Source organism: Parasteatoda tepidariorum, chromosome 3 (genome assembly GCF_043381705.1).
Source record: "Parasteatoda tepidariorum isolate YZ-2023 chromosome 3, CAS_Ptep_4.0, whole genome shotgun sequence".
Lineage (NCBI taxonomy): Eukaryota > Metazoa > Arthropoda > Arachnida > Araneae > Theridiidae > Parasteatoda > Parasteatoda tepidariorum.
In genome coordinates, this window is record NC_092206.1 from 6578753 (window position 1) to 6606441 (window position 27689).

A 27689-nucleotide genomic window follows, 5' to 3' on the forward strand; every position below is an offset into this window, starting at 1 on the left:
ATTTTTTTTTTCAATTTGGGGGGGGTGTCATAGGGGTCCGCTGGATTCGCCACTGGTCACTAGGCAGGAGATAGAAAGATACATACAATAGATAAGTGAGCAGCCTTGGTCACCTGGACACACATACCATAAATCAGTCCATAGATTCTAAAGCTTGTTTTTATCAAAGTTCGTCACAGCGACAGTAATGCGTTCCTCTCGTGTTGTAGGCACCAGGAGTACATAAACTTGATCCTTCATAAGTATGTGCACAACTAACCTCAAGGCAGCAGGAATTGCAACTTTCATGTGACGCAATTTCTCACTGGACACGGCAACTTCAAGGCATATTTGAGAAGATTCGGCTTAAGTTCCAGTGATCTGTGTGATTGCAATGTTGGAGGAACACAAAACGTCAAGTATTTTATTGTAAAATGTTCACATTTTGAGAAAAATAGAAAAAACTTAATAATTGCCTTAAAGTCGCTCAATATTAACTTTCCTCCCCCTTCTTCGCACTTTTGTGGGAAGCAAAACCATCTTCAAACTTTTCTGCAAATTCATTGATTCAGTTTTTCATGCAAATTTATAAATCACTTTGGTTTGTGTACCATTTTATTTTTTATTTTTTCTCATCCTTTTTGTAAATGTTTTTATTTTATTTTTATTATTATTTTTCTTTTCTAAATTTTACATGCCCTTTTAGTATTCTTTTAGCCTTTATGTATTTCTGTTTAAATATCCTACATTGTTTGCTACCATACTTATGTCTGTAATCCTCGTGTTGTACTTTTTCAGTGGTGCACGAGGAATCATTTTGTTCTTGAATAAAAAACTAAAAAAAAAATATATATAAAAAAAGGCAGCATGAACACATCCCAGATTGCGTGACGGAATTAAATGCAAACAAGTTAATGATAATGGAGCCGGGTGACCAAGGGTGCACACATTTGTAGTATGTAGCAGAAACTTAATCAGAGTACTAGTGCTATATTAGTTTAAATAGGGTTCTTCTTTTTAACCCAACATAGAATCAGAAAATAAATCTGAGGAAACAATTATGAATTAATAATACATAAATATTTTTATTCTTGATGAAAGAGTCTGCTTGAAGAAACAAATTATGAAGCAATCATGGGGTTCAGAAGCAAAACAGGCATGGGCGGAGCCTAATTTACTCAAATGCAAAAAGTTTGACACTAATTCAAGCAATAAAAATTGATTCATTCAAAGTGGGAAAAAAAGGCCACAGGAAAATGTCAGGAATTAAGTTGGACAGTTAACATATATCCATTTATAAATATTTAGATAGATAAAAATTACTTTCAACTTCTTCCATGCTGTGCTATCAGTTGTCAATAAAAATAGTTTTACCAACAACTCTGTATGAAATTATTTTTCTTCTGTAGATACGGATTAACATATTTAGCATTAAAAAGCTAAACAGATGTAGTGGACATATGTTAAAGTGTACCCACTTTTATTTCAATGAAACATCAGTTTCCAATTTTGTAGTTTTACAAGTATTGCATAATAAAAAAAAATTTACATTTTTATGTGCTGCAAAAATTTTACTTTTTTCAGAAATCTGTTAAAAATATAACTTTCTGTTACAAAAAAGTTTGTTTTGTATTTTGAAAATTGATTTACCTAAATTGAGGAACAGATTATAGAAGATCAATATGCTTTAACTATTTTTTGTTTTTAAAAAAGGAAAAAGAAAATTGTCTACTTTGACAAGTAAATGCAATAATTCAGATAATTACTTACGTTAAATATAACCTGCAGAAGAGTTGATTTTCAAAATTAATAATTTCTGATTTCATAAAAAATCTAATCGGCAGTGCACTACACTTCCAAAAAAATGTCAGAAGAAAAGTTTAGTTTCTAAAACAAGTGTTAGTGTTTTTTAAAACTTTTTACCAATAGCCATAAAAATCAGGTTAATTTTTAAACAAGAATTTAATAATCCTTTTCTCACTTAACTTAACTCTTAGTGAATTTCAAGTTTTTTTTATTTTACTAAAAACATGAATAAACTTACATCTAACATTCTCATCAATAAATGCAAATGAACTTTCCAACAAAATAAAAAACCAAGTTAAAGAGGCAGGAAATGTTAATGACAAAAATTTTTATTTTACTTTTAACAAAATTATGAAAGAATCTTGTCATTCTAGCAAGAAATTACAAAATTTTCAGATGGTATGAAAAAAAAAGTCAAGATTAATTTGGCTAGGTTCGTTAAAATTTATAAAGATATTGTAGTATAAGAGAAAAGTTATCAGATGCTTACAAGTATATAATTTCACAATTTATGACCACATAATTTCATTGAAAAAAATAAAATTATTTTATTTTGTTTTTTGGTGCTTACATACAAATACAGTCATATGAAAAACACAAGTAAACGATATGACATAAATTACTTAAGAGACACTGGAAGTGTTTGCACATCAATGGTACCAAGTTAAATAACAGATTGACTAATCCCTTTCAATCATGGAATTAAAAAAAAAAAATCACATGTTGAGCGATACAAACATTTATATAATTTTTCCTTTTCAAAACAGTTGCAGAATCATGCGATTTCCTTATGACTGCCAATTACAATTAAGAAAATGATATATAGGTATATAAAAAAAAACTTCTCTACATGTTTCACATTTAAATATTAATCAGCATAAAAAGCAAATATAAAGATGCTCTACCCAGATATTTCTGTAATTTTAAGATGTTTACACTGAGCATCCCAGTCTGGCATCATTTTTTGAAAAAAATAAACAGAAGCAATGGAAGAGGGATCATTTTAAAGTGCTGAGAAGACACTTCATAAGTTGCTCCTCCGGTACCATAAAGATCGCTGATACACAAGCAAGTGTCCTATTTACCTTTTCTGAAATGATCCTCAATTGCTTCTTGACTGGCCTCTTCAAAGTCGCAAGCTTGGACATATTTGTATACACTAACTAGAGCTTCCTTCAAAGAATCATAACTACTAGGGCATAACATCTTTTGTTTGACCTTGGCGCTTTCAGGACACCTAAAACAAAGTTGTCACAATTTAGTAAAAAATATTAGGCAAAGTAATAATTTTTTTAATTTTATAAGAAGACAATGACTAGAGCAGAAAAATGACAGAAATACTGATCTTTTCACCTTAACTAAAGCTGGGTGAATTTCAAGTAGAATGCACATGTTACATACTAGGGGCTGAATGAGACCCCTTGTGATTTGAGGGCCCCTTACTTTCAAGGAAGATAAACCTTTTCAAGAAGTTTTTTTAAATTGTAAATAGATACAAGATTATGCTCAACAATTGCTGCTACTAAATTAGATATGCAACATAATTATTCGGTATTTAGCCTATACTGCTCTACGCAGAATATTCATTTCGGACGAATAGCGGAAACAAAATCACTCACATTTCAAAAAATTTCAATTTACATATTTTAAACACAACTTAGTCATGCATCACTTTTCATGTGTTACGCATTAGTAAACTTAAAAAATTCTTAAATTTACAATATTTTATTTAAAAAATTGCTTAGAAATTAATTTTAATTTGCATAATATTCTATTAATTAATTTTATGAATAAATATAAATTGATCAACTATTTATTTATAAAAATAAAAAATTATCATTTAATATCAATAAGAATGTGCACACGATGTTTGCACAAGTAGAAATATTTTCTTAGAATACTACATTTGGAATTTCAACTTAGGGAAACTAGTTCGTTTCGAACAGTCTTTCTTTCACTTTTATTCCCTCCGGGAAGGGTTTACAGATCCCTGGTTTTCATTAGCAAAATATTTTAAATTGTTGCCCAATTTGACCTTCTCTGAAAGGTTAAAGTTCCTTGCCCTACACAACATTTAGTTACAGGGATGCCAAATTTGTAATTTTTGGAGATCAAAGGTTATTTTTGACAGTCTCAAACTTAAATTCTCAAGTCTCGATTGAGTCTCAAATCAAATTTCTCAACTTTTTAAAATCAATATATTTAACTAAAAAAATAAACTTCATACATTTATTAAATCAATATAATTTTCATGGGTACGTTGTTCATAAACAGGTGTAAATCACATTTAATTGAATATGTAAATAACTGTTTCAGATATATTGAAATATGATGCATGTATATTTTTAGTATTACTTTAATTAGATTAGAAAAACGTTCCAAATTAGATAAAAATTTAAATAGGTTGGAAAATTCCTTAGAAACAGCAATTTAAATAAAAGAAATTCAGTATCTAGACAGAGACTAGATGCAAATAGATGGCCTATAATTTGGTACAATTTATTAACATATTTTTTTTAAGGTTTTAGACACTTATAAATTTTCTTCACAACAGGCAAAAATAATATTCAATAAAATATTTAAGTTTAGTCTCCCTTCAAAATTAAAAAATCTCATCCAATCTGGTAACTGATTCTACAAACATTAAGACATTTAAAAATTTTTATAATTAAAAATTATAAAAATTTAACATTGGCATCAGATAACACTGGCATCAGACAAAATGAAAAATTGATTCCATTTCTTATAAATTTAAGAGACTAAATTTTAAAGAACAGGGTTTTGTTCATCTTAACCAGAGGGTCACAGTTATAACCATGGACGGACAGTGGTAAAAACTCCAGAAGAAAAAAACAATTTGGAAGAAACTCAGGTTTTATAAGTTTGACAATTGATGACTTCAACCAGTTTTAAAAGTCATGTCAAAAATCCAAAATTTTGGTGTAAGGATAATTATTAGCTATTATAAATAGGAAATATTTATTAATAAACACACATATAAAATTACAACTGATCAATAATGTTCCTGAATAATTTTGGCATTTAACTGTTTTGACAATTACGATCAAAACTTAGATTTTGTTGAAGAATATAAAATTATAAATAAAAATCTCTAAAATTGAGATTTGTTAATTTATTTAATCATTGAAAGTATAAATACAATTGTGTAAAAATAAAACTCTTCAATCTTATTATATGTAAAATCAATTTTTATTTACATTTTAGCTTTTTTTCATGAAGCATACAATAAAAAAAAAAAATTATGAGTTCTTTTGTACTCCAATTTTTTAGCGTTGTCAGAATAAGACCGAAATTCGAAACTACTCCTTCGATTGGTGCTGAACTCCATAGACTAGAATGTAAACATACTGTAACTATCATAACATATAGAGTATTATAACAGGTTAAAAATATTTTTGGAAAGTAAAGTTTATATAGGGAAAATAATTTAATTTTACAAAATTCTTAACATTAATTTTTAAGAATTCCAACTAAAAGATAAATTAACATTCTTCAAAAAAAAAAAAANAGAATATATTAAAAATTATATTTGTAGGATTTAAAAAAAAAAAAAAAAAAATTGGAAAGCAATACATTTTTAAATCAAAAATTGTGTTGAAATTTTTTTTTAGACAATAATTTCACATGACTGCCTGAATTCTCCAAAACCTTGTTTGCCAAATCAGATATATTCATATAAGTAATAACAAATATTGAGAATCAAAAATGAAAAAAATTATAAGTTGAGATCAGATGAGTATTGGGAAAAGCTTTAGTTTTACTTAATCTAAAAACTACAGCATAAAATAATTGAAATATTTAGATTAATAAAAAACTACCTGTAATATAAACTGAATAGTTATAATACTGCTAATAATCAATTAAAAGAATAAAGTTTAACTTTTTTTTTAGAAAAACCTATTATTAGTTTCAATAATTTTGGCTATATTATTTATGTTATATATAATATAAATCAATTATAGTAGTAGAGAGACAAGTATTGTGCATGACTTGTACCACGTTTTAAACAGTTTTTGTCAGATCTACAGTTTAAGAGAGTTCTTGACACTGACAGGTTTTTGACACGACATGCTAAAAACCAGTCTTTACAATCAAAAAACAATCCATGAAGAAGTCTTTTCATAAAATATATAACTAATATTAGAAAAATTCAATACAAAAGTATATATATAATAGTAGAACTTAAATTTATAATTATGAACAGTTTAAATATTAAATTTAGTTATTAAAATTTCAACTTAATGTTGCATAATATAAGAGCAATTCCATGGCACTGGGAATAAAAAAATGAATTTAATTTTCTTAAAACAATTACATTGATAAATTATAAGTTTAAGTCAAAGTTATTAAATTTGTATTAAAATACTTAGTACATCACATTCTATGAAGATTCTATAATTATAGATTCTCTTGACAGTGTTCTGTCAAGAAAATCAGGTAATTTATTCTTATCAAATTTTAAAATTAATTACAAAGTTCATCAACAGATTGTACTGTTACCAAGGAAATTATCAAACAATTTTTTTGTTTGTTGCATATTAGGTTTCTATAATTGAAGTATTTGCAAGTGTGCCTTTTGAATTTTGCCAGCAGACAGCATTACATTGCTGCAAATGTTGATTACTTAGAAAACATTGTTTTAAAGCTTATCTCAGTCACAGCGCAATAGTTAAATTAACTTTATCAGGATGTGTAGCCAAACTTTTAAAGAAAAAATAAGCACTTTTTAAGCACTCGAAAAATATTTTTAAGTTTCTAAAAAAAGTATAGTTAGGATCTAGGCAGCAATAAAAATTCTTTCTTATTATTATTGAAGGTTCTTCATACATACATTAACAAAATACAAAATAATTTTCAAAGACTTTACACCAGGGGTGTCAAATTCAAAAGCTAACTAGGGCCAAATTAACAATGCTTAATTTTAGGTGGGCCGGAAAAAAAATAATCAATGCTTATAGAAACAAATATTTTTATTTTGAATTGCAATAAACATATATAAAGTTAAATTATTGTTTACGTCCTGATACTTGACATCTCTTCTCTGCTATTATCTTTTCTATTTCGGGAGAAATTTTATTGGCCGAGACTACTTTCAAAATTGACCCAACGTGAGCGTTATTAATACGGTTTCAGACAGGAGATTTAATACCATTCATAACAGAAAATAATTGCTCTCACTGATAAGTACTTCCAAACTTGGGAATAATTTCAAACCTTGCTGGTAAATATTCGTGAAATTTAGGCACACCCACTTCAATGAATTTTGCCTTCAAATTTGAGTCACACTGAATCTCAATCACTTCCATTTGCATATAACTGGGTACTGAGTCTATATTTATTGAGAAAATCGAAGAAATTAAACATAAGTTGTCTTCCAAAGAATTAAAATCTTTAAACCTTGTTTCAAATTCTGTTCAAAGATTTGAAATTTTTTTCTGCATATTTTTGATATGATGCAGTATCATCTAAACTAGATTTGTTCTTGTTGCACGTTGGAAAGTGCGTTAAATCTTCATTTTTCAGTTGACTTTCCCAAAGAAATAGTTTACATTTGAATGCTTTTTTAATTATGTCAAACATGTTCGTAATGATCTGATCCTTGCCTTGTAACAATAAATTTAAATCGGATAAGTGTTTGGTTATGTCAACCATAAAAGATAAATCTTGCAACCATATTTGATTGGAGAACAAGCTTGTATCTTGATTTATAGTTTGTAAAAACTTACATATTTTTTCTTTTAAATCCTAGAATTGATTGAAAACCTTGGAGCAAGATAACCAACTTACCTCGCTATATATACCAACTTACAACTTACGCAAGATACCAACTTACCTCGATAAACCTGATTATGTACTAATTGATAGCTTAGTGTTAAACGGACTCCATTTCAGCCAATTAGAATTTTACATTTTCGAGCGGACAATTTAAAATGATCCGTATAGTTCATAAATAAAGTATATTATAATTTTACATGCTGGTTTCGTCTCTAATTCACAATTCTATTTTATTTTTACTCTGCTTCGGATATATTGACTGGGTCACAAAAATGTCCATCTCGGGCCGCGAGTTTGACACCCCTGCTTTACACCATCATGATAAAATAACTAATTTCTAACAAAGAACTCTTTTCTTGATTTATATTAGCCACCATAAAAACAATTTATACATAATTTTAAATATATTCAATATTAAGTGGTTGTGTAAAAAAATTTAATTCAAAATTATAATAACTGCATATAATTTAAAAAGGTTATAAAGCGTATTTTTTAGATTTAAATAATAGTTGTTTCTAAAAGCATATTCAACAATATTATTGATCATATCGAATTTATAGAGATATGTAAAGAATTTAGCAAAGAAAACTTAAATAAATTCATATTACTATAGTAAATAAGTAAACGGCTCCTAATAAATTTTTTATTCAAATTTGTTAATTTTAAAAATTTTAATCTGGATCAAAATTAATTTTCACTTGGAGATTTTTAAAGTAATACAATAAAAAAGTAATACAATAAAAAAAGTAATACAGTACATTGAAAAAATTATGCAATTAGTGAACCGTTAGGTAAAAATAATCTTACTTTTAAAACTCTTAATTGTAATCAAACGTAATTTGTGAATGATCCCCACGTGAAGTTCAAAGCTTATAGTATTGATCTATAAATAGAGTAGTGCAAGAAAACCATTATTTTGCCAGTGACGAAGACAATGGCGCTTCACCATTGATTAAATTAAGAAAATAAATAAAATTTTCTTTTGATATTAGAGATAAAAATTGGCAATGCATAGTTAGTCCCAATGATCAGTAAAAATTCAAGAAATTTTTCGGTTCGATTTCAAAGTGCGTTAAATGAAGCCTGAAATTGAGAATCTCTTGCAAAATGCAGCAGATGTACACGAGAGTGCAAGAATCTTTCACACCGAATGAAGCTCAGTGTAAACACATGCGGACTCACAAATATTTCATCTAACATGTAAAATGATTGGTGCTTTCATACGCTGCGGACTGACAGTACCCTAAAATAGATTGTGGTTGAATGAATTGTGAAAATGTTGAACGATGTGAAAGGTTGAACGATGTGAAAACCACGCTTTTTAGTTAATTCATGACAAAAATCGGCATGGTAAAGAAAAATATTTATCTTTATCTAAAGGGGAAATTAAGTACTTTTTAAAAACACCCAATAAAAAAAGCATCTTTTAAGGACTTTCAAAAAACGTAAGTCGAAAATAAACTCTCTTTTTAAAGACACTACGTACCCTGTTTATAAACACTTTTACATTTCATAACAATTGAATATTTGTTACTTTCACAAAACATAGCAAATCACACATTTCTATCTCCTTCTGTGTAGAGACAGTCCACTGAAACTCTAAATCTGTTTCTAGATTATTAATATTCAACAAATGCTTGGTTTAAGCAAAATATATTACAATTATGTTGTTTTTCCAGTAAATGTTTAGGTCATTAAAATTTTAAATAATTGATTACTTATTTTAAATTTAATTAGCCTAATGAATACACACGCTTTCATTTAAATTGAGATTCACATTTTAGTCACTTATCTATTCAGTTATTTTGGACAGTGTAAAATATTTAAAATCATTATAACTGGAAAAAGGAATTATTTCAGTTAACAAAATTAAATTAATACAATTCTTATTTATTATATTGTCCTCAACTAATGAAGGTATATTTTATTGCTTTTAAAAATAATTTCTTCCACTTAATGTGATCGAATAATAATTCAAATTGATCGAATTTTTTTCATAAATCGGAGTTCTATTTTATTAAAGCTATGCATCATTTTTACAGTATTATGACTGACTAAGCCGTGCGTTCAACTCTATAAAACAATTTTCTAAGTGATTTAAGAGATCTGTTTACTCATTTTGAAATTAAGTTCTTTTTATGATTTATTAGTGTTTTAATTTCATTTAATGATTAATTTTTGTGAAATATGTATGTATATTTTTGATGCAATATGAAGTTTTGTTGCTTTAAATTTTTTATTGAAGTTAAGATGTTTACAGTTAGAATAGTGTCTGTTTGTCTAATTGAACTTTTTTTAATGTAACTTATCATTGTCCATTTTCATTATTTGTACTATAATTTATTTGTGCTATAGTGCCTCAAAAAAAATCTTTTCTCTGATTGTTGTATGTTGCTGGCACTCAAGACATTTGAAAATGCTTTAATATCAGGATAAACTGTAAAACTCTACTAACTTTTTACTAAAAAAATAATTTTATTCAGTATAACTAATAAATAATGAGCTAAAACTATTTTATTTAGGAAATTCAAAAGTTATCATCACCATTGGCTGGTAACAGAAACCCTAGACATTATTTTTCATCTTAATTTTCTTTTTCAAAAGCAAATGGAGAAAGTTGCTGCTCTTTCTAAACTTGTTTCAAATATTAATGTATAATTTCTAAAGGCCTTAAATTTGCAAATTTTACTACATGGATGTTAGTTTAAGCTGAACTTTTACAACAATAATCTTTATAATTATTTGTTAATTAATAATGATTATGATAATAATTATTTGCTTTTTTTAGTAGGCACTATGGGAACCTTCCTAGCAAATTATCTTTATCACTGACTTTCAAATTGTCAGTAGGCTACTAAATATCAATATTCTCTTCAAAATTTTGAATTGAAATGTCGCCTTTGAGTAAATTCAAGTATAAAAAATTTCAAATTATTAGAAAGTTTTTAAAATTGCTGAAAAATATTTTTATTAAGCATCTGTGCATTTAACGAAAGCAGTTTTTCTAACAATTCCTTGAGAATTTAGTCTTGATTTTTTTTAATCTTTGTGGTAAAAGTTTGATAATTTGTTTGCTGAACTTTTTGACAAAACAGTAATTGAATATAGAGTATTATAAATTAATTAAAAATTTTCTTTTGTACTATAATGATTAACAAAACTCTAGAGGAAAAAAACACGAGAAAGAGTTTTTTCTTTAATTCATTTAATATTAGCTGTGTACAGATTATTTCCTGAAATCAAGTGTACTTAAGTTTTTTAGAACAATAATGCTAATTATGAGCATGTATATTAAGTTTTATAATAAATCATTCTTAATTTTTATTATTCATTTCTTTTTGTGATCGATTTTTAACTGTTTTATGTTTTTTCTCTCACTGGTGTGCAGTTAGACAGTCACAGTGAAAATGCAACACTTTTGATTTTAGAATCGGAGGAATAGTTTTAGAAAAAGCATTCAAAATGACCTATGAATAATAAATAAATATCAGATATCATTCATTATTCTCTAAAGCTTAGCCTTCAGTCTATTCTCTAAAAAACAGTAGTAAGATTACTTATGACTACATCTAATGATTAAAATAAAGAGATCATTTGAATAATACGAAGGTAAAAATTTTTTGAAGAGTTAATTTACATTATTTAAATATTTTTCAAGCATGACTCTAATGGTTTAAAGTCAAATTTGAAAAATATTTAAATAATGTATATTAGTATTTTTCAAACATGACTTTAATGACTGCATGTAAGATTTCAGCCAGAATTTTATTTTAGAAGAGAAGTATATCTGAAACTACACATATTGATGAATTATGAGGAAAAAAACGTGGTTAATTCCTGACATAAACAGTACTGTAGAATTACGGTATTTTTCCAGCATCATTATTTATGGATGTAGAAGATTTTATTTATTGGCAAAAGTTTAATTTTAAACTTTAAAAACTTTCTTTAAGCTTTAATAACTTACTTTTTTCTGTCAAACATTTTTAGCCATTTAATTTATTCAAAAAGCTATATTTTATTATAGTGTAACACCTTATCTGGACTTGATAACTGCCTGGATTTGGTGAGGAAGTTGGTTTGTCCGGAAGGTTTTGCACTATCTTCATGCAGAGCTTTAAACCACCAAATTTCTGAAATTTACCCTCAGTTAACACATGCCACGTAGATTTTATGGAATTAAAATAAACTTTTCACAATGATAAACAGTCAATAATTTAATAAAAAATCACAAGAAACACTTAATGCAATTTTTTCAGAAAAAATAATTCTGCGGTGATAGTGAGTTAATAACAAAATTCGTCGATTTGTTTTTTTCCTCACAAGTTTTAACAGCTAACAATCAAATTAAATTTTTTTTATTCTATCAAACTTGTAAATTTTAAGTTTTACAGATTTTGAGCAGCAAAACAAAATGTAACAGCGAGGAAAAATTTGCAAAAATAACACTTAAAATTATAATAACTTTAGAACAGATTTGAATTTCGAAAAAAAATAATCTATGTTAAGTTCATAAACAATTGCCGCCCGGCATGCCAAATTTCAACTCCGTAGCTGCATTCCTGTAACCTGTAGAGCGGCTTATCTAGAAATAATGTTCAAGAAAGAAATTTTACATAAAAATTAAAAGTTTCACATTTCAAAGATGTTCATTTAATAACAATACAAAAAAAAATATTATAATAGAAAAATAAAGTACAGTATTTTTGGCACACAGTATCAAGTAGAGTAATTGCACACAATTGAAATATATTGTTAATTCTCCCCTACCATTGTTCAAAAAATGACTGAAGTTTTATACACCACTGCTTTTCGGCTTCAATTCGTTTATCTATGGTTTTAAATGTCCTTTAAATAATTGCCTGCATCTTCAAAAACTTCACTTTCATTAAATATCTGAAAGTAAATAAGAAAGATCATGTGTTGGTCAATTGGGTTACGTCAATTTCTTTTTAATCAGTTGTTTCTTTTAAAATTTTAATCAATGCTTAAAACATATTCTGACTCTTTACTTCCTTTTTTAATTCCTACTATTAGTTCTCCCTATTATCTTGTTCAAATTTTCAATCGTTAAATGAAATACATTTTATTCATCCACTAAAGTTCAAATACCTTTTTTTAAACTTCTAGTGGATGATGACACTTGATGTTAATACAGTTTTTTCAAATATTAATTCATTCATTAAATTTAATTAATTAATTTCAGTTTTATGCGTGAGAAAATTTTTTTAATTATTTAAAAAAAGTAACTAAAATAAAAAAAATTTCTTTGTTGACCAAGTAGCAATTGACTTTAAAATTTATTATTTTTTTATATTATGTACTTGCTTTAGTGAAACCCAATCTTTATAGAGCTATTAATTTTTATATTGCTTCATTTTTATATTTCTGCAATAAATACGTAATTTTTACAACTAAAATATTTTCATATTTATTATAAATTCATTTATTTTCAAGCTCATTACTTCTTTAATATTTTTTACACACTTTGTAGTCATTAATCAATATTTTATGTTTGCATTTGTCATTTGTATCTATCATTGGCTTAGCACCAAACGAGCAATCGAGGTTATGCCGTATTTGTGTCAAAAAATATTCCAAATAAAATAAAGTTCTAGCATTCGAAATAATTTTTAAATACGAAAATAAACAAATATGTTTAAATATTCATAAAATGCGTCATGAGATCAATTAAGTATGCTTGCAATTCAAAAATTTATTAGGTTTGTGCAAAGAAGTTTTGGTTTCAACAGAAAATTATACTTTATTTAAGAAAAAATATTTTTTAGAAAAATAAAAAACATCCTGAAATATAACATTTTTTCAATGTTACAAAAACTATTCTTTTCCCAGATTTTTTAAGCCCATTGAAATTTAATTCAATGAGCCTGTGTAAACCTGAACTTTTCAAAAAACAATTCACTCAATGCAATGAGTAAAACAGAATTTTAAGCATCATGTTAAAATTTAAACAGATAGATTAACGATCATTCTGCAGAAAAAAGAAAGAAAAGACATCACCCTGAATAACTTCTGTTCTAATGATGTGATTTTCGGCACTAAAACAATCTTAGTGGTTCAATGAATTAATCTCAAATATGTTATTTAATTAGTATTAACTATTACTTTAGTAACAGAATCAGACAACAAACTTTCTCTGAATAATAAGGTCTTTTTTTTAACAGATTTGGACTTAGAGCAATAAAATCTAATGGCAGCTGAAAATCTAAAAATTAGTTTTATTAATTTCAGGAGAAAGTTTGGACTGCTTCAGGTTTATTTTACTTTCTTAGTTTTTGTTTATAAATCTAAAACTAATTACACAATTAAAAAAAAAACACTTGTACTTGCAAATGAAACTTATTTCCTAAGGAATAGTTTGAATAAAAGAATTATTTTTAATAATTATTATTTTATTTAAATAACAGTTGAAAAAAGTTTAAGTAGTAAAGCATAGAGATTTTTACATAATTTTAAACTGTTTTATGTTAAATGCTGAAATACAAAATTTAAGAGCTATCAGCTAAATAGTTTTCTTAAGAACTATTCTACCAATTTTGAATTCATTTGTAACTTATATATAATTCATAGCTGCCAACATGGATAAGAATTTTACGAAATAATATACATTTCATGATAATTGTTGCATAATGAACTAAATATTTTACACATAGGGAATTTTAGGGATTTTTATAGTTATCAAAATAGATAAACTGCAACATTTTCCAGTTATGATTGACATTAAACATACCTGGAATGTTATGTATTATGCTTACTCATAATTTCGAATATTAATAGGTATTTAATTCATCAAAGATAGTTAAGATTTTTTTAATTAGTTTAAGAAGAGAGATTTGAATGAAAATAAATTGAACATTTTAGAACAAAAAAAGTTTTGAACTGATTTCTATAAATGAAGTTCACTTCTTTATTTATTAGTAATATTTATTTAAATATTCACGCAATTATCTGTACAAAAATTCTATTTCAATAGGGATTTTTTTTAAGGAAACTTACTATATTTTAGGGAATTTTCTAAAATATACAAAAACCAGGAGAATTTTTATTAAACCTGTAGACCAGGAGAAACTGGCAAAATCCAGTAGAGTTGGCAGCTATGTATAATTAATTGAACATTGCAAAAATGTAAAATACTGAAAAAGATACCACTATAAAAGGCAGTCAAGTGTCAAAGTAATTGAAAATAAATCAGGTATATTTTGAAAAATAATAGGCATAATTGAAAAAATATAAGAATAAGGTACATTTTGTAATTTAATTTTTAAAAAAAATGTATCTCTGAAGGAAATTATATAGAGTTTTTATCACTTAGACAACTTACTGTTTCCAACCTTGCTGAATAATAACAGTTGATTTCTCAATAGGCATTCCTTTGCTAGAATTATTTCTATTATGCTGGATGCAAACCCAGGATTTCTTGCGTCTTGAACCTCACTATTATTCTCATGCAGTCCTTTCAAACATTTTATGTCCTTGTTTTCATTTTCACTCTTCTGAAAAGAATATTTTTCTGAAATTTCTTTGCTTTCACAACCAATCAGTCTAGTCTGTTGAAAAGGGGAAGTCTGAAGAAAAAGCTGAGTAAATAGGCAGAATACAACAAAGACAGGCACTCATAGTTAATATCATACCTGCCAACATTGGAGAAATAAAATAATGGAGATTTTACTAGAGATATATTTTAGGCTACAAGTAAAGTTTTGAAACATCATGCAACTCAAAAAGAGAAATTCAAAATTGGAAATAATATAAGCACTTACATTTAGGGAAGTAAAAAATATGTTTATAAATCTAAAGAAGATTTTTTAGAATGATTATTTATAATGGCTTAAACTATTTTTAAATCGTTGTTAAACAGCTGACCCAATTTTGGGTTTAAGGCTACTAATGTTGCACTCCATAGACTTGTAGTTTTGAACCTAATCCAGAGTACAAGGGAACTCCTGGATCAATCAAGTATTGGGAGAAACTTGCCTTCAAGGTGGACATTTTGATGGAACTAACCTGCATTTGCGTAACATAGAGAGGAAAATCACGAAAACGTCCCATGGTTAGCCTGACCTTGAGGAGTACTTAAACTATTAACACTAAACATACTGCAGTACTGGCAATAGCACTATAAGTTGAGTATTTTTGCCATCAGCAGATATTTTATGGATTTTGTTTTAAAAATTTCAGCAACAAGTACAGAGAAATTTGAGAATACACAAGTAAACAGGAGATAGTCCTAAAATACAGGAGTCTTCGTTAAAAAACAAGAGATTTGGCAGGTGTGTAATATTATAAGAGTTAGCAAGCATGTTTGACTACTACACTACAACTTGATTCAAATTGCAATTTTAAATATTTTTAGTTGAAATTACTAAGAGTATTACATAGACATTCATTTATATAGAGAGAAAATTTCCTTTTCTAATGATATTAATTATAAGGATCAGACCATAGCTAATGAAATTTAAAATAACTTTTATGTTTGGAAAAATGAGTACTTACATAATATTTACTTGTTTAATCACAAAACTAAGGAACAAAGCTAGGGATCTAGGAACATTCTTTCAAAACAGAAGAATATGGAAATATATAGAGGAAACCAGTTCAATGTTACAAAAGTCGTATTTTAAAGCAAAATGCAGATATTTTAAGTTAGCTTTGCCACTATCTTAAATTTACAGAAGAAGTCAGAGTAGTGCAAAACTTAAATTTTGCTATCTAGACAAAGGAGGTATTGTTTCTGATGAATCCATTCATGTTAAATCAAAAAAAAGAAATCGAATCCCAATCGATAGAACTAAAAGTTTAGAAGTTGATGTGGTTTAATGAAAAAACAATGCAAATTTAGACTTTTAAGCATCTGCATTGCCGCCTGAACAAGTGAGGTATTGTCTGGTATATTACATTTACTTTAAATTGAACATGATCAAAAGAAAATAAATAATTAAAATAGTTGTTCTAAATCCAAACCAAGTTGCTAGAGTTAGACCAAAATTTGAAGATATTCAAAAAGTCAATGATGAAATAAATAAAAAAAGAAAAAAAATTTCTGAAAAGAAACCCAAACAGTCCAAAATGTGTTCAGCAGAAGACAAGAATTTTAAAGGCTTAATGTTTTGATTTACACTTTTTGACGCATAGCAGTCTAGAGAAGTGGTTTTGAAAATTAAAAAAGAAAATACGCAAAATATGGATTTTAAAATTTAGAATAAAAATTACAATTTTACCTATTTGTGAGTTCAAAATTGCTATTTAAACATGTGAGATATTATATTCTGCATATTGTTTTATTCTGAATGTGATCAGAAAAAAAAAAAGAGTCAAGAATACAAAACAAGTTTTACCTGTAAAAACTTTTAAATTACTATTTAAATAAAAAAATTCATCAGGCATTGCTATCAAATATGCTGTTAAATTCTGAATGCTTCATAGTGTGGAAGTTATAAGGGTTTTTATGTGCAAAAAGGTTTAACTAATATTTAAACCTTTTATGCATAATAACCCTTATATCTACTTAATTGTTTATCCTGTTCATTTAGGTTTTGATTCAATTCGATTTGGCATAAAAAAAATTATTAAGCCATTCTTAATTTGCTAGATAATGTTTAAGTTCCCTCCACACCTTCCAGCTTACATATTATGCAACATTTTATGACTTATTAAGATAATATTTCTTCATAATAAATTTTTTTTTGATGTTTGGTTTATACTATATTTTTTTCAGCAATCTTTACAGTACTGTGATCATTTTAAGTACTCAAAGAGTTTTTCCTTTTGTGTTCTTTCAAATGCACAAATTTTTCAAAATTATTATTATCATCATCATTACTTTTTCCCATATCTCGTACCACTGTCAAGATAGAAACACAAATCTCCAGTTAGCATTTTCAGTAATATAATCATGTAGTACATAGCTATTTTACAATACATAGACACTATAACAGCTGCAGATACCTTTAAAAAGCTGCAGATGTTTGAAAACAAAAGTAAAAAGAGTGCACAGGCACTTGAACTTTACTGAGCACCATGTATATATATACTATATTAAGTTATTGCTTTACATAGTAACTCCTCTGATTTTGATACACTTCAATTAAACATATGTAACATACATGAAAAAATAAAAATAACCAGTCATTTAAATGGTTTTATAATATTTGACATAAAACTTTACAGAATAAAAACTATCCACTTAAGTTAGTGCTTGAATACGGATATTTAAATTTAGAAGAGTAAAAAAAAAGTTTTTCTAATAAAAATGTAGGATTAGTCAATGCTCAAACAAACTTTAAGAAAAAAAAAAAAAGAAAACTTGGTGGCTCTGCTCACAAATCCCCATTATTGCACCACATTCGTTTCTTTTAAAGGTCATTCTTTTTTGCAAAATAAGCTTATTTTAAGAGCAAAATACACAGTTATTATAATTTTATATTGGAACATTTTCTTAATATTTTATTTATAATAATATAAAGTTATCTTGTCTTGAAAATAATAGACTGCACCCGAGAAAAAATAAATTTAAACATAGGAAAACAGAATATGTGATACAATAGAGGCTTTGTAGTGGGCCAAGGACAAATTAAAGAAAAAATACAGAGATTTTCTGGAACAGCAGACATATGCCAGACTAATTTTAAAAAAGACACACAGTAAACTAAAAAACATATAATTTGCTCTACTTAAATGAATTAAAGTTTTACAAAAAAGAATAATAAAATACCCTATTTCTATATTCAAAATTATTTAAAAACAGACAGTACACAGCAGTAGCTTTTATATTTCAACACACTTTATTAAAGGAACATAGGACAATTTTTAAACGTTTGAGATCAAATATGAACAACTGTATAATGAAAATATTAGAATAATCCAAGTTTTTATCAGATAAAAATAAAACATTTAATTTTTAAGCATTATAAATGCATATATGCAAACAATATTTTTGAGAGGAACTTATTTTAAATCATACAAATTCACTAACTTAAAATTTGCTCATTTTTTAATAAAATGATTTTTTGTTAAATATCAAAACATTAGAATATTCTATTTTTTATAAAATTTATTCAAGTAAATAGAAGTAATTATTTTAGTGGTAGTTAATAGAAGTAGTTACTTTAATACAAAAGTAAAAAGAAGAATTTATTTCAATAGTGGCTGAAACCTGAGCAGAACATTGGGGGGGGGGGGAACCTAAAGCGTATAGCTAAATAAAAATTGATTCAACATTTTCATAAATTTGAGTTTCAATCTCATGTTTTTCTAAAGCAAACTATATAAGACTATTAAACAAAAGCTTACAAGAATGTGATGATGCAAATTTTAATTGAATAAATGGTTTTCATGAATCAAATTTTTTTTTTTATACGTATGATATACATTTTGTAGGATGGATAATAAAAAAAGAAAGTTATTTTGATATTCAAGGCATTATTTAGTTACTATATTAAATTTAACTAATTTCATTTTTAATTAAAGCATTTTAATTCTTCTTCTTGAACCAAGAAATTTAGAATATCAAAATTGTACTATGTTAAAAGAAATTATGCAGAGTTTGAAATTAAGATTCTACTTGTCTATTTTTCAAGCATTGAGAGAATACTACTAAAGATTTTAGGAGACAAATAATATTCTAATTCCTTAGCTTTAATTAAAAAATTTTAAACACCATAATTTTTAAAGAACGTGATAAAATCATTTCATATTCAAATAAAATATGACTGAGTGGTGATTTTGTTAGAAATTCAGATATTTGGAACAGGATGAAATTGGGGGGAGGGAGATTCCATTTTAAAAATTAGGTTTTTCAGAGACCTAAATCCATGACTTTCCATGATTTTTTTTGAAAAATAGTAAAAATCATGACATTTCATGACAAATTTTGTTCAATACCGAAATTCATGACTTTCCATGATTTTTCATGACTTTCCAGGTGCGCGGATACCCTGTTTACTGAAGGTAATTCCTGCCCCTTCAGCTTTCTTTCAGTAAATTGCAAGTGAGTAAAAAAAAATTTTTTTGTACAAACTATAATAACTTATTTTTATACACTGTATCAAGAGTTTAATTTTAAAAAAAATTGCTTTACAACTAATAGGAAAAACTATTGTTTTTTAATTACTGTGCCAACCTAAAATATACTTAAAAGGGAAATTTACTACTGAATAAAGGATTGTAATTCTTTTAATTATTTAAAAAGCTTTTAATGTGTTTAATATGTTTTAATTTAATATAATTACATATGTTGTTTCTATTTTGTCCGATTTCAAACAACATTAAAATAAGAATGATATAGTTTAACAATCGGCTAGAAAGTAAAACTGGTAAAATTTGGTATCATTAAGGCTCACTTAGTATCAGAAACTCTAGGACAACTGGTTCTAAGGCAATTCAACCAATCACATAATTAACTTATTATTTTAAATTTATCAACATTGAAATGGATAAAACACAACTGAATGAGTTTCTTATATACATAATTTTTTTAATAACTTTCATCAATTTAAAAAATTATTTCTTTTTTATTACATATTTTGTCGTAATGTTTAATCCATTTTTTCATTAGTAAATATTTCTGATAAAAATATTTTTTTTAAAAAATAGTAACTTTTTAAATAATGTATAAATTTTCACACTTAAAATAATACAAAATATTTCATTACACATGCTTTTAATTCATAACTAATAAACAGAGGGAAATCAACAAGTAATTTACATAGATGTGTTTCTTTAAAGTTAATTAATTGTATTTCAGAAAAGTTCATTAGTTTTCTTTTTTTTAATTATCATTGAAAAAGGGACTGAGTACTTTGAAAAATTTCGAAAATGCATTTTTGAAATTACAAAATATTTACAATCATGAATTTAGATATTTTTTTGCCAATAGTGATGTCTCTAAATATCTTCAATGAAATTGAATATATATAGAGATTATGATATATAGATTTGTTTAAAAATGTTTCTTGTGTTTTGAAAATTCAATTTATATCTTTTCACACAAAATACCTATATATAAGTATAATTTAAGGAGTTTACTTCTGCTGGTTTTATAACTTTTTTTACAAAATTAAAAAAATATATTTTTCACAAGGCACAATATATGAAATAGAAGGAAACATTTTGGAGTAATTAGGGGATTTACCTTGTTATTTCAAAGTAAACCAAAAATGAGTTTAAAATCCAGACAACATTGAAATTCTAACAGCACTAAGATTTTATATACACTACATACATGCAAACAATTTTCTCTTAGATAGAAAAAACAAAAAATTTGCTTAGTCTAATGAAGTGGTATTTTAAATCTGTTGCTTCAAAAATGTATCTGAATGCTTGATTAAATAAAAATCACAGTTAAAACTTTTACTAAAACTTAACTGAATGAAAATGTTACGTAGAATTTGCAGTAATATATAAAATTAAAATAAAAGCTGCAAAAATTTAAAAATTTCTGATATTGTTAAAAAAAAAAATTCACAAATTTGTAAGACTTGAATATTTTCTATGAGCAAAAAAGATTTCCCAAAAAGTTAGGAATCCTCCAATCTTTTCATGAAAGCTGGCAGCTATGCAATTAATTTTTTTTTTACCTGGAGTTATTAAAAAACATACAATGACTATTACCATACCTACATAAATGGATATCAGAATAGGATTTCTGTTTTTTCCATTCAGCCATTCTTTAGCTGTAAGTGATGGAGTAGGAGCAGCAGTGTCAGGAACAAATCTTCTTGAAATTGCTCAGGCTAATTAAAAATAAGTTTTGAATATAATATATAATTTGTGTTTATCATTTCCCACATGAACTAAAAGGTGAAAATATCAAATTTTTTTCATGTGAAAAAAAGGAAATACTGTCAAACCTCATTAATGCGAAATCACTTAGGGTGAAATATCGCTTTACATGAAATATATGTTTGGTCCCATGAGTCAGCAATAAATTATTGTGTTTTACAGAATATTTGACATAAAAATTTCTTGCTGAATATCGCTTTACATGAAAAGTCACAACACAGATAAGAAGCATGTGCATAATGTGCCAATTATTCATTTTGAGGAATGCTATTTCCATTATCCACGTTTGTTAGGAGTAGCAGATGGGCAAATAAGTAAAATAGTTAAATAAAGTTATTAAAATTTTTAGGCTTATTTGAAATTGTTTGGTACATAAGCGTAGTACATGATATGTATTAATAGTACATAATAAATTGTTTTCATAATGTATCGGATAAGATGAAATTTGGTTAACGTAAATAATTATGATAGTTCCGCCAATTTTGCGTTAACAAGGTTCGGAAGGAAATTTCGAATTTGGAAGAGGAAATTATTTTTGGTATGAATTTTTACAATTATTAAATTAAATGTTTTCTTTAATGAAACAAAAGCATCCTTAGTAGTTAATGTGATATTTTACTAAAGGTATTTCAGCACTTCTACCTAAGCACTACAGCCTGTTGTACATCAACCCTTCATTTTCTTCATCTGTCATTAATCGAACACTATGAATCTCCATCTGTGTTAGATCTGGCTATCTCGTTGGTAATTTTTGTTTCTTTTCACTGTTTTTCTAAGAAGTTGGGGAAATTTGTTTTAGTGAAGTGATCGACCGTGTGCTAAATCTCCAAAGTTATCTTCGTACAGTATCTTCCCCCTGACCTGGGTTACTCTGCCTATTTTATTTTATAGTGAAATTAAGGCCAAGAAACATGCAAAATTTCATTGATTTTATAATATGCAATAAATAAGACATCATATGCATATTTTTTAGTATAAATCTATTTTTAAATTTATGAATTTTTTTTCCAAAAAGTGTAATAAAATGCCCTTTTGTTAAAATCTGTAGACACATTTTTCTATTTATTTTCATTTACATATTTTTAGCCCAAATCATATTAGGTACTAGTTATAGAGATAAAAATAAAGAAATAAAGTAATAGATAGGAACCAGGGTGGCCACTCAAATTAGATTTCAAATTTCCCTGATTTTCCATGTTTTCCAGGTAAAAATCTTAAAATTTCCAGGTCCGTGTTTTTTTTTTTTTCTTTTATTATAAAGTGTAGGATGTATACAAGAAAAGTGTCGATATTATAAAATATTTTATTCAAAAAGTAATTTCTTTAACATATGATCTTGAGGGAAAAAAATTTATTTTGACAAGATTTTTTTTTTAATGTTTTGGTACAACATTAATTTTTAAAAAATTAAGACACGTGGAGAAAATAATATGTTTAGCTTGTAGAATATATTGTTTTTGTAGAATAAAATTTTTTTAATGTGTTACTTTAAGTTGTATTTGCTCAAAGTGTACCTACAAAATGGCAAAAACAGAATGACCAATAAAACCTTGGATAAGTATTATTTAATATATTTTCATTAAGCAAAGGAAAACTGTTTCAGGTGGTAATATATCAATAAATTTTTATAATTCCAGTGGCTTCCAAAAGTGGTCATTAACTTATAACTTCTATTGAAATGGGAAATAAAAATTCATCAATTAAAATGAATATATTTCACAATGGGTATTTGATAAGATGTATAATGTAATCTTCAGAATTAAAATTATTGTCAATTGCTTTAATTTTTTTATTTATTTGCAATTTAGTATCAAACTTATGATAGCAAAATTATATTTTAATTTTTGCTTGTTAACTCCATAATATTTTATTTTATCATTTAAAAATGGCTCGTGGTAGTAATAAAACAATAGACCAAATTTGATTATTTGTTATCATAAGAGGTAAATCAGTAATGAATGTTAAATTAGTTTATTGTGTCCTGTTGCACTGTGCAATATGTGATAAAATGCTTAAAAGAAGGACTTCATTTAAGAGATTAAAATTATAAAATTTGTGAAAAATTCATAAATTTGCAATTGAGTGTTGTAAAAGTTTCTGTAAAAATTTTTAAAAAATAGTCTGCTTGAATTTAAGCCGACAAAAAAAAAAACTAGCTACATGTATTTACAAACTTATAAAAGCTATTGTAGATGCAAAAGGAAACTTGCGAAATGTTAAATTTAACAAAAAATTAGACTATTTATTAATAGACAGACTTTTTTTTTTTTGAGTGAGATTAAGTTTTTGTCATTTTTTGATGATTGATTTCTCAAAAATAAACTTTTCCTTTGTTTTTAGAATATTCCATACAGTTTTGTTAAGATTAGACTACATTTTTTATTTTTAAATATTCATTCTGAAATATTCATTTTAATTAATGGATAGTCTTATTTCATTGAAAGTCATAAGTCTACCAACACTTTTGTGAATCACTGTAATTACATTTCAATATAAAGCTGTACTGTATATCGCATTATACTGTCTTTTTTCTTACCAATGCTTTTTTATAAAATTCATTGATCATATTTTCTTTAAGCCAACATTTGAAGTCAAATTTTTAAATAATATTGTTTTGAATTAGCATTATTATTTTAAGAGATTCAGTACACAAAAATAAATGTCACAAATGTGAAATTGTCTAATTTTTTGTTCTATACACAGTAGGGGAAAAAAAAGATAAAATTCCTTAATTTTATACTTTTTTGAATTTTTTTTTCTTTCTTGAAATTCAGACATTTAAAGAATTCCAATCTAAACAAGACACACGGTTTTTTAGTTTAGCGTTTAGCATAGTTAATCGTTTTTGTGTTTCAACAATTAGAATCTTGTACAGCACACAACTAAAACACTAAGTTTCGTTCTCCTTCCTCCGACTAAACACATATGAATAAAAAAATATATATATTTTATGTTTATACATCATTTAATATGTTTCCAATATATTACTTAGTCATTATCGGCTTTTTAGGTTAAAAGGAGGGATAGTTCTGGAAATATCATCTCTGGAATACAAGTAACATTTACGAACTTTCGATATTGTGATAACTGTACAATTCGAATTTTGAATCAAAAATTAAATATTTACCAACAAAACAGTAAAATTAAATATTAATAAATAGTTTGTTCCAAAAAGAACCTTTTTTTAAAAACTAAAATATGTAATAAAAGGTTAAAATGAAATAGAAAAAATTAGCATTAATGCAGCAATTGTAACAATTTGTCGACAAACATTGCTGTTAGTGATTGTAAAAAAATGTGTGATTGGTTGGTTTGCTAAGAAAAAATAATTTATAGATTTCTTTGATGGGAGTACAAAAGATTTCAGAAAAAGAGTGCAATATAAAATCTATTATTATTATATTATAACCAACTAATTTTTGGAGAATTTTATTTAAAAATACAAAAACATTTTGACTCATTTTGTCAAAATAGAAAAAAATTACCTGAGAAAAAATCATTTATAGATTTCTTTGAATGGGAGTACAAAAGAGTGCAATATAAAATCTATTATTATTAAATTATAACCAACTAATTTTTGGAGAATTTTATTTAAAAATACAAAAACATTTTGACTCATTTTGTCAAAATAGAAAAAAATTACCACCAAAGCATTGGAACAAACTTGAGCCATAAATGGATTCAGCCCACAGACAGAATTTAAAAACAGCAGCAAATATCTTAGCCCCTTTTTGCACGTCCAGCACAATCTTTGCTTTCTTAAATTGCACAGTCCCATAGTCTCCATAGAGATCAAAGGTTTCAATATTTGTTTAGCAACCATGAGAGAATTTAATGTGGCATTCTAGTTTAACAGGGTTATAATATAGCAAATTTTGATGCAAGCAAAGTTGATGACATTTTAACTGTTTGGAGACACATTTCCGTCAAAAAAATTTGTGTATAATGGATGAAATAATTTAAACTAAGAAAATTAGTAAATAATTTAAATTAGGGAAATTAAAAAATATCTAAGAAAAAATTTCCAGCTCTTCTTTAAACTTTCCTGATTTTTCCAGGTTTTTATCCAAATTTCCCTGATTTTTTCCAGTATAAAAAAATTCCCTGATAATTCCAGGTTTTCCAGGTGGGTGGCCACCCTGAACACTATAGTTACCACTAAGTTCTTACGGTTTCAGTTATCAATATATCAATGTAGTTAGTTACATTTCTTATCAAATTATTTATACATTTCTTCTTTCAAATTATTTATAACAGCAGATGCAAAAAATTATTTTTCTTCTATTTATGATAAGATCCTCTATTTATGATAGTATACACTTTGAAAACCACAGAATTATACCAATGCATAGTATCGCATTTAATAAAAATAGTGCTTTTGAAAATTCTTGAACTTAACAGAATAAAAGTATATAAGATATTAAATTATATTGACACAAATGAACACTATGTTATACATTATTAAGCGTATATATAATATAAGTAACCAAAAAAATTAAAATACCTATATTTCACTAGCCCTTTGTTTTTTTCATAAAATTCTTTTATGCATTCTTCGGGGATAACAATCCTAGAAAAAATTTATCTATATAAACAATACCACAACTGATTTTTTTTAAAGAAAATAATAGCAAGAATAAATTAGTACAGCTAAAAATGCCTTATCCTTATTAGTATAGATAAAAAAAAGAAAAATAAAGCTTAAAATTTCATAAAAGGCTTTTCATTCTTTCTAATTGAAAATATTTTAAAGTTATTTGAAAAAATTAAATAATTGAAATTCTCACTGAATAGGGGGACAAAAAGTTTTTCTTTTAAAAATTTATGTAAGACCCATTTTAAATCTTAAAATTAAAGTTTATTTTCTGATTTGAACAGAAAATCTGACTTAGAAAGTACATTATTATTTATTATTTTGACAATACTCATAATTAGTAATAATATAACAACAGAACAAAGTTTAAAGTTGATTAAAACATTTTTAAAATAGTTTATGCATTTCGATTGAAATATTTTTTGAATAAAAAAAAATTTAAATTCAAAATGAAATTTAATGTTGTTGTAGTTGTAGTTCATTTACGCTGCACTAGAGCTGCACAATGGCTATTGGCGACGGACTGGGAAACATCCCTGAGGATGATCCGAAGACATGCCATCACATTTTTGATCCTCTGCCGTGCAGACGACACCCCTGCTTCTGTAACCTGACAACCTGCAGGCGAAGTTGAGCATTTTACGGTAGAACAGTAACGAGGACCAATACCGCACCCCGTCAGTCCCTATGCAGATTGATCCAAGTGGTCACCCACCCGCACACTGACCACAGCCAGTGATGCTTGATTTCGGTGATCTGCTGGGTCTTAACAATCAGTCCACTGTGGGACTGAAATTTGATGTACATTTGCTTTAATTTATATACTTTAAATAAATAAATAAAAAACAATCATTTTTCTGATTGATTAAAAAATTGGAAAGAGTCGCATCAAAACTGGGACTTAACGGCTACAAGACATACATTCTTACCACCATTTAATGTAAATAAGAATACATGGAAGTTGCTTAAAACTTAAACTCTCAAATAAAAAATTTATCTTGAAAAAAAAAAATTTATCGATACTTGGCGAAAGAGTAATCTAAAAAAGAAACATAGATGATTTGCAAATATTGGTTTCTTTCTTTATAACACTTTGTCAAGATAATATTTATTAGATAATTAAATTATAATTTGAATAAAATATGCACAGTGAAATTTTGTTTTAAATAAAAGTTTTTTCCCCATAAGTGGATAAATTCATTTTAGTGAAAATAGGTAGCAATGTAACTTAATTTATGAAAGTACATTAAAATATTAATACCTTTAACACAAGTTTTCTTTACAAATTTGCAACCAAGCAGTTTTTTTATTGAATAATAAAGTAATATTCAGAAAAAAGAAGAACATGTTGCGCAAGGAAATAATCAAATCTAATCTTAAACTAAAATCACATCGGGATGCATAAAAAGATGGATATAATAGCATCAACTTTCGCAAAGCTTACAAACAATTAAATTTCAAATTAAAAACCTGGTTCATTTATTTCTGATTTAAAAAAGTTGAATTTAAATTAACAACTAATAAAGAGAACACTTACTTGTCAAATTCATTTTCACACCAGTCAGGTTCTTTAAGTTTTTGTGTATTCTTACTTACATTATGGTTTTTTTCATGCCACTGATAAAAAACCATATCAAAATCACTGCCAAGAAAAAGATAAGAGAATAAAACAACTCATTTCATTTATCATTACTTTGAAGAAATATTTTAGCTC

The 27689-nt window shown here is 26.4% G+C and overlaps 1 protein-coding gene across 32 annotated transcripts in view; it reads right to left on the minus strand.

Moving 5' to 3' along the window:
- Positions 1–2098: 2098 nt before the first annotated feature.
- The window catches only part of LOC107449365 (uncharacterized), a 45659-nt gene continuing 20068 nt past the window's right edge, over positions 2099–27689 (minus strand). For 6 of the 32 annotated variants that reach the window (XR_011636333.1, XR_011636331.1, XR_011636325.1 and 3 more), the window contains 7 exons: positions 27513–27617; positions 25886–25951; positions 21216–21332; positions 14924–15233; positions 12352–12477; positions 11549–11714; positions 2099–3022 (listed from right to left, as the gene is read on the minus strand). Coding sequence is in view for 16 of the 32 variants with exons in the window: in XM_071178273.1 (XP_071034374.1) it covers positions 21302–21332; positions 25886–25951; positions 27513–27617 (202 nt within the window). In the remaining 16 variants the exon portion in view is untranslated. The remainder of the gene's footprint in view (positions 3023–11548; positions 11715–12351; positions 12478–14923; positions 15234–21215; positions 21333–25885; positions 25952–27512; positions 27618–27689) is intronic. The other 26 variants (XR_011636335.1, XR_011636334.1, XR_011636330.1 and 23 more) reach the window with 20 other exon arrangements.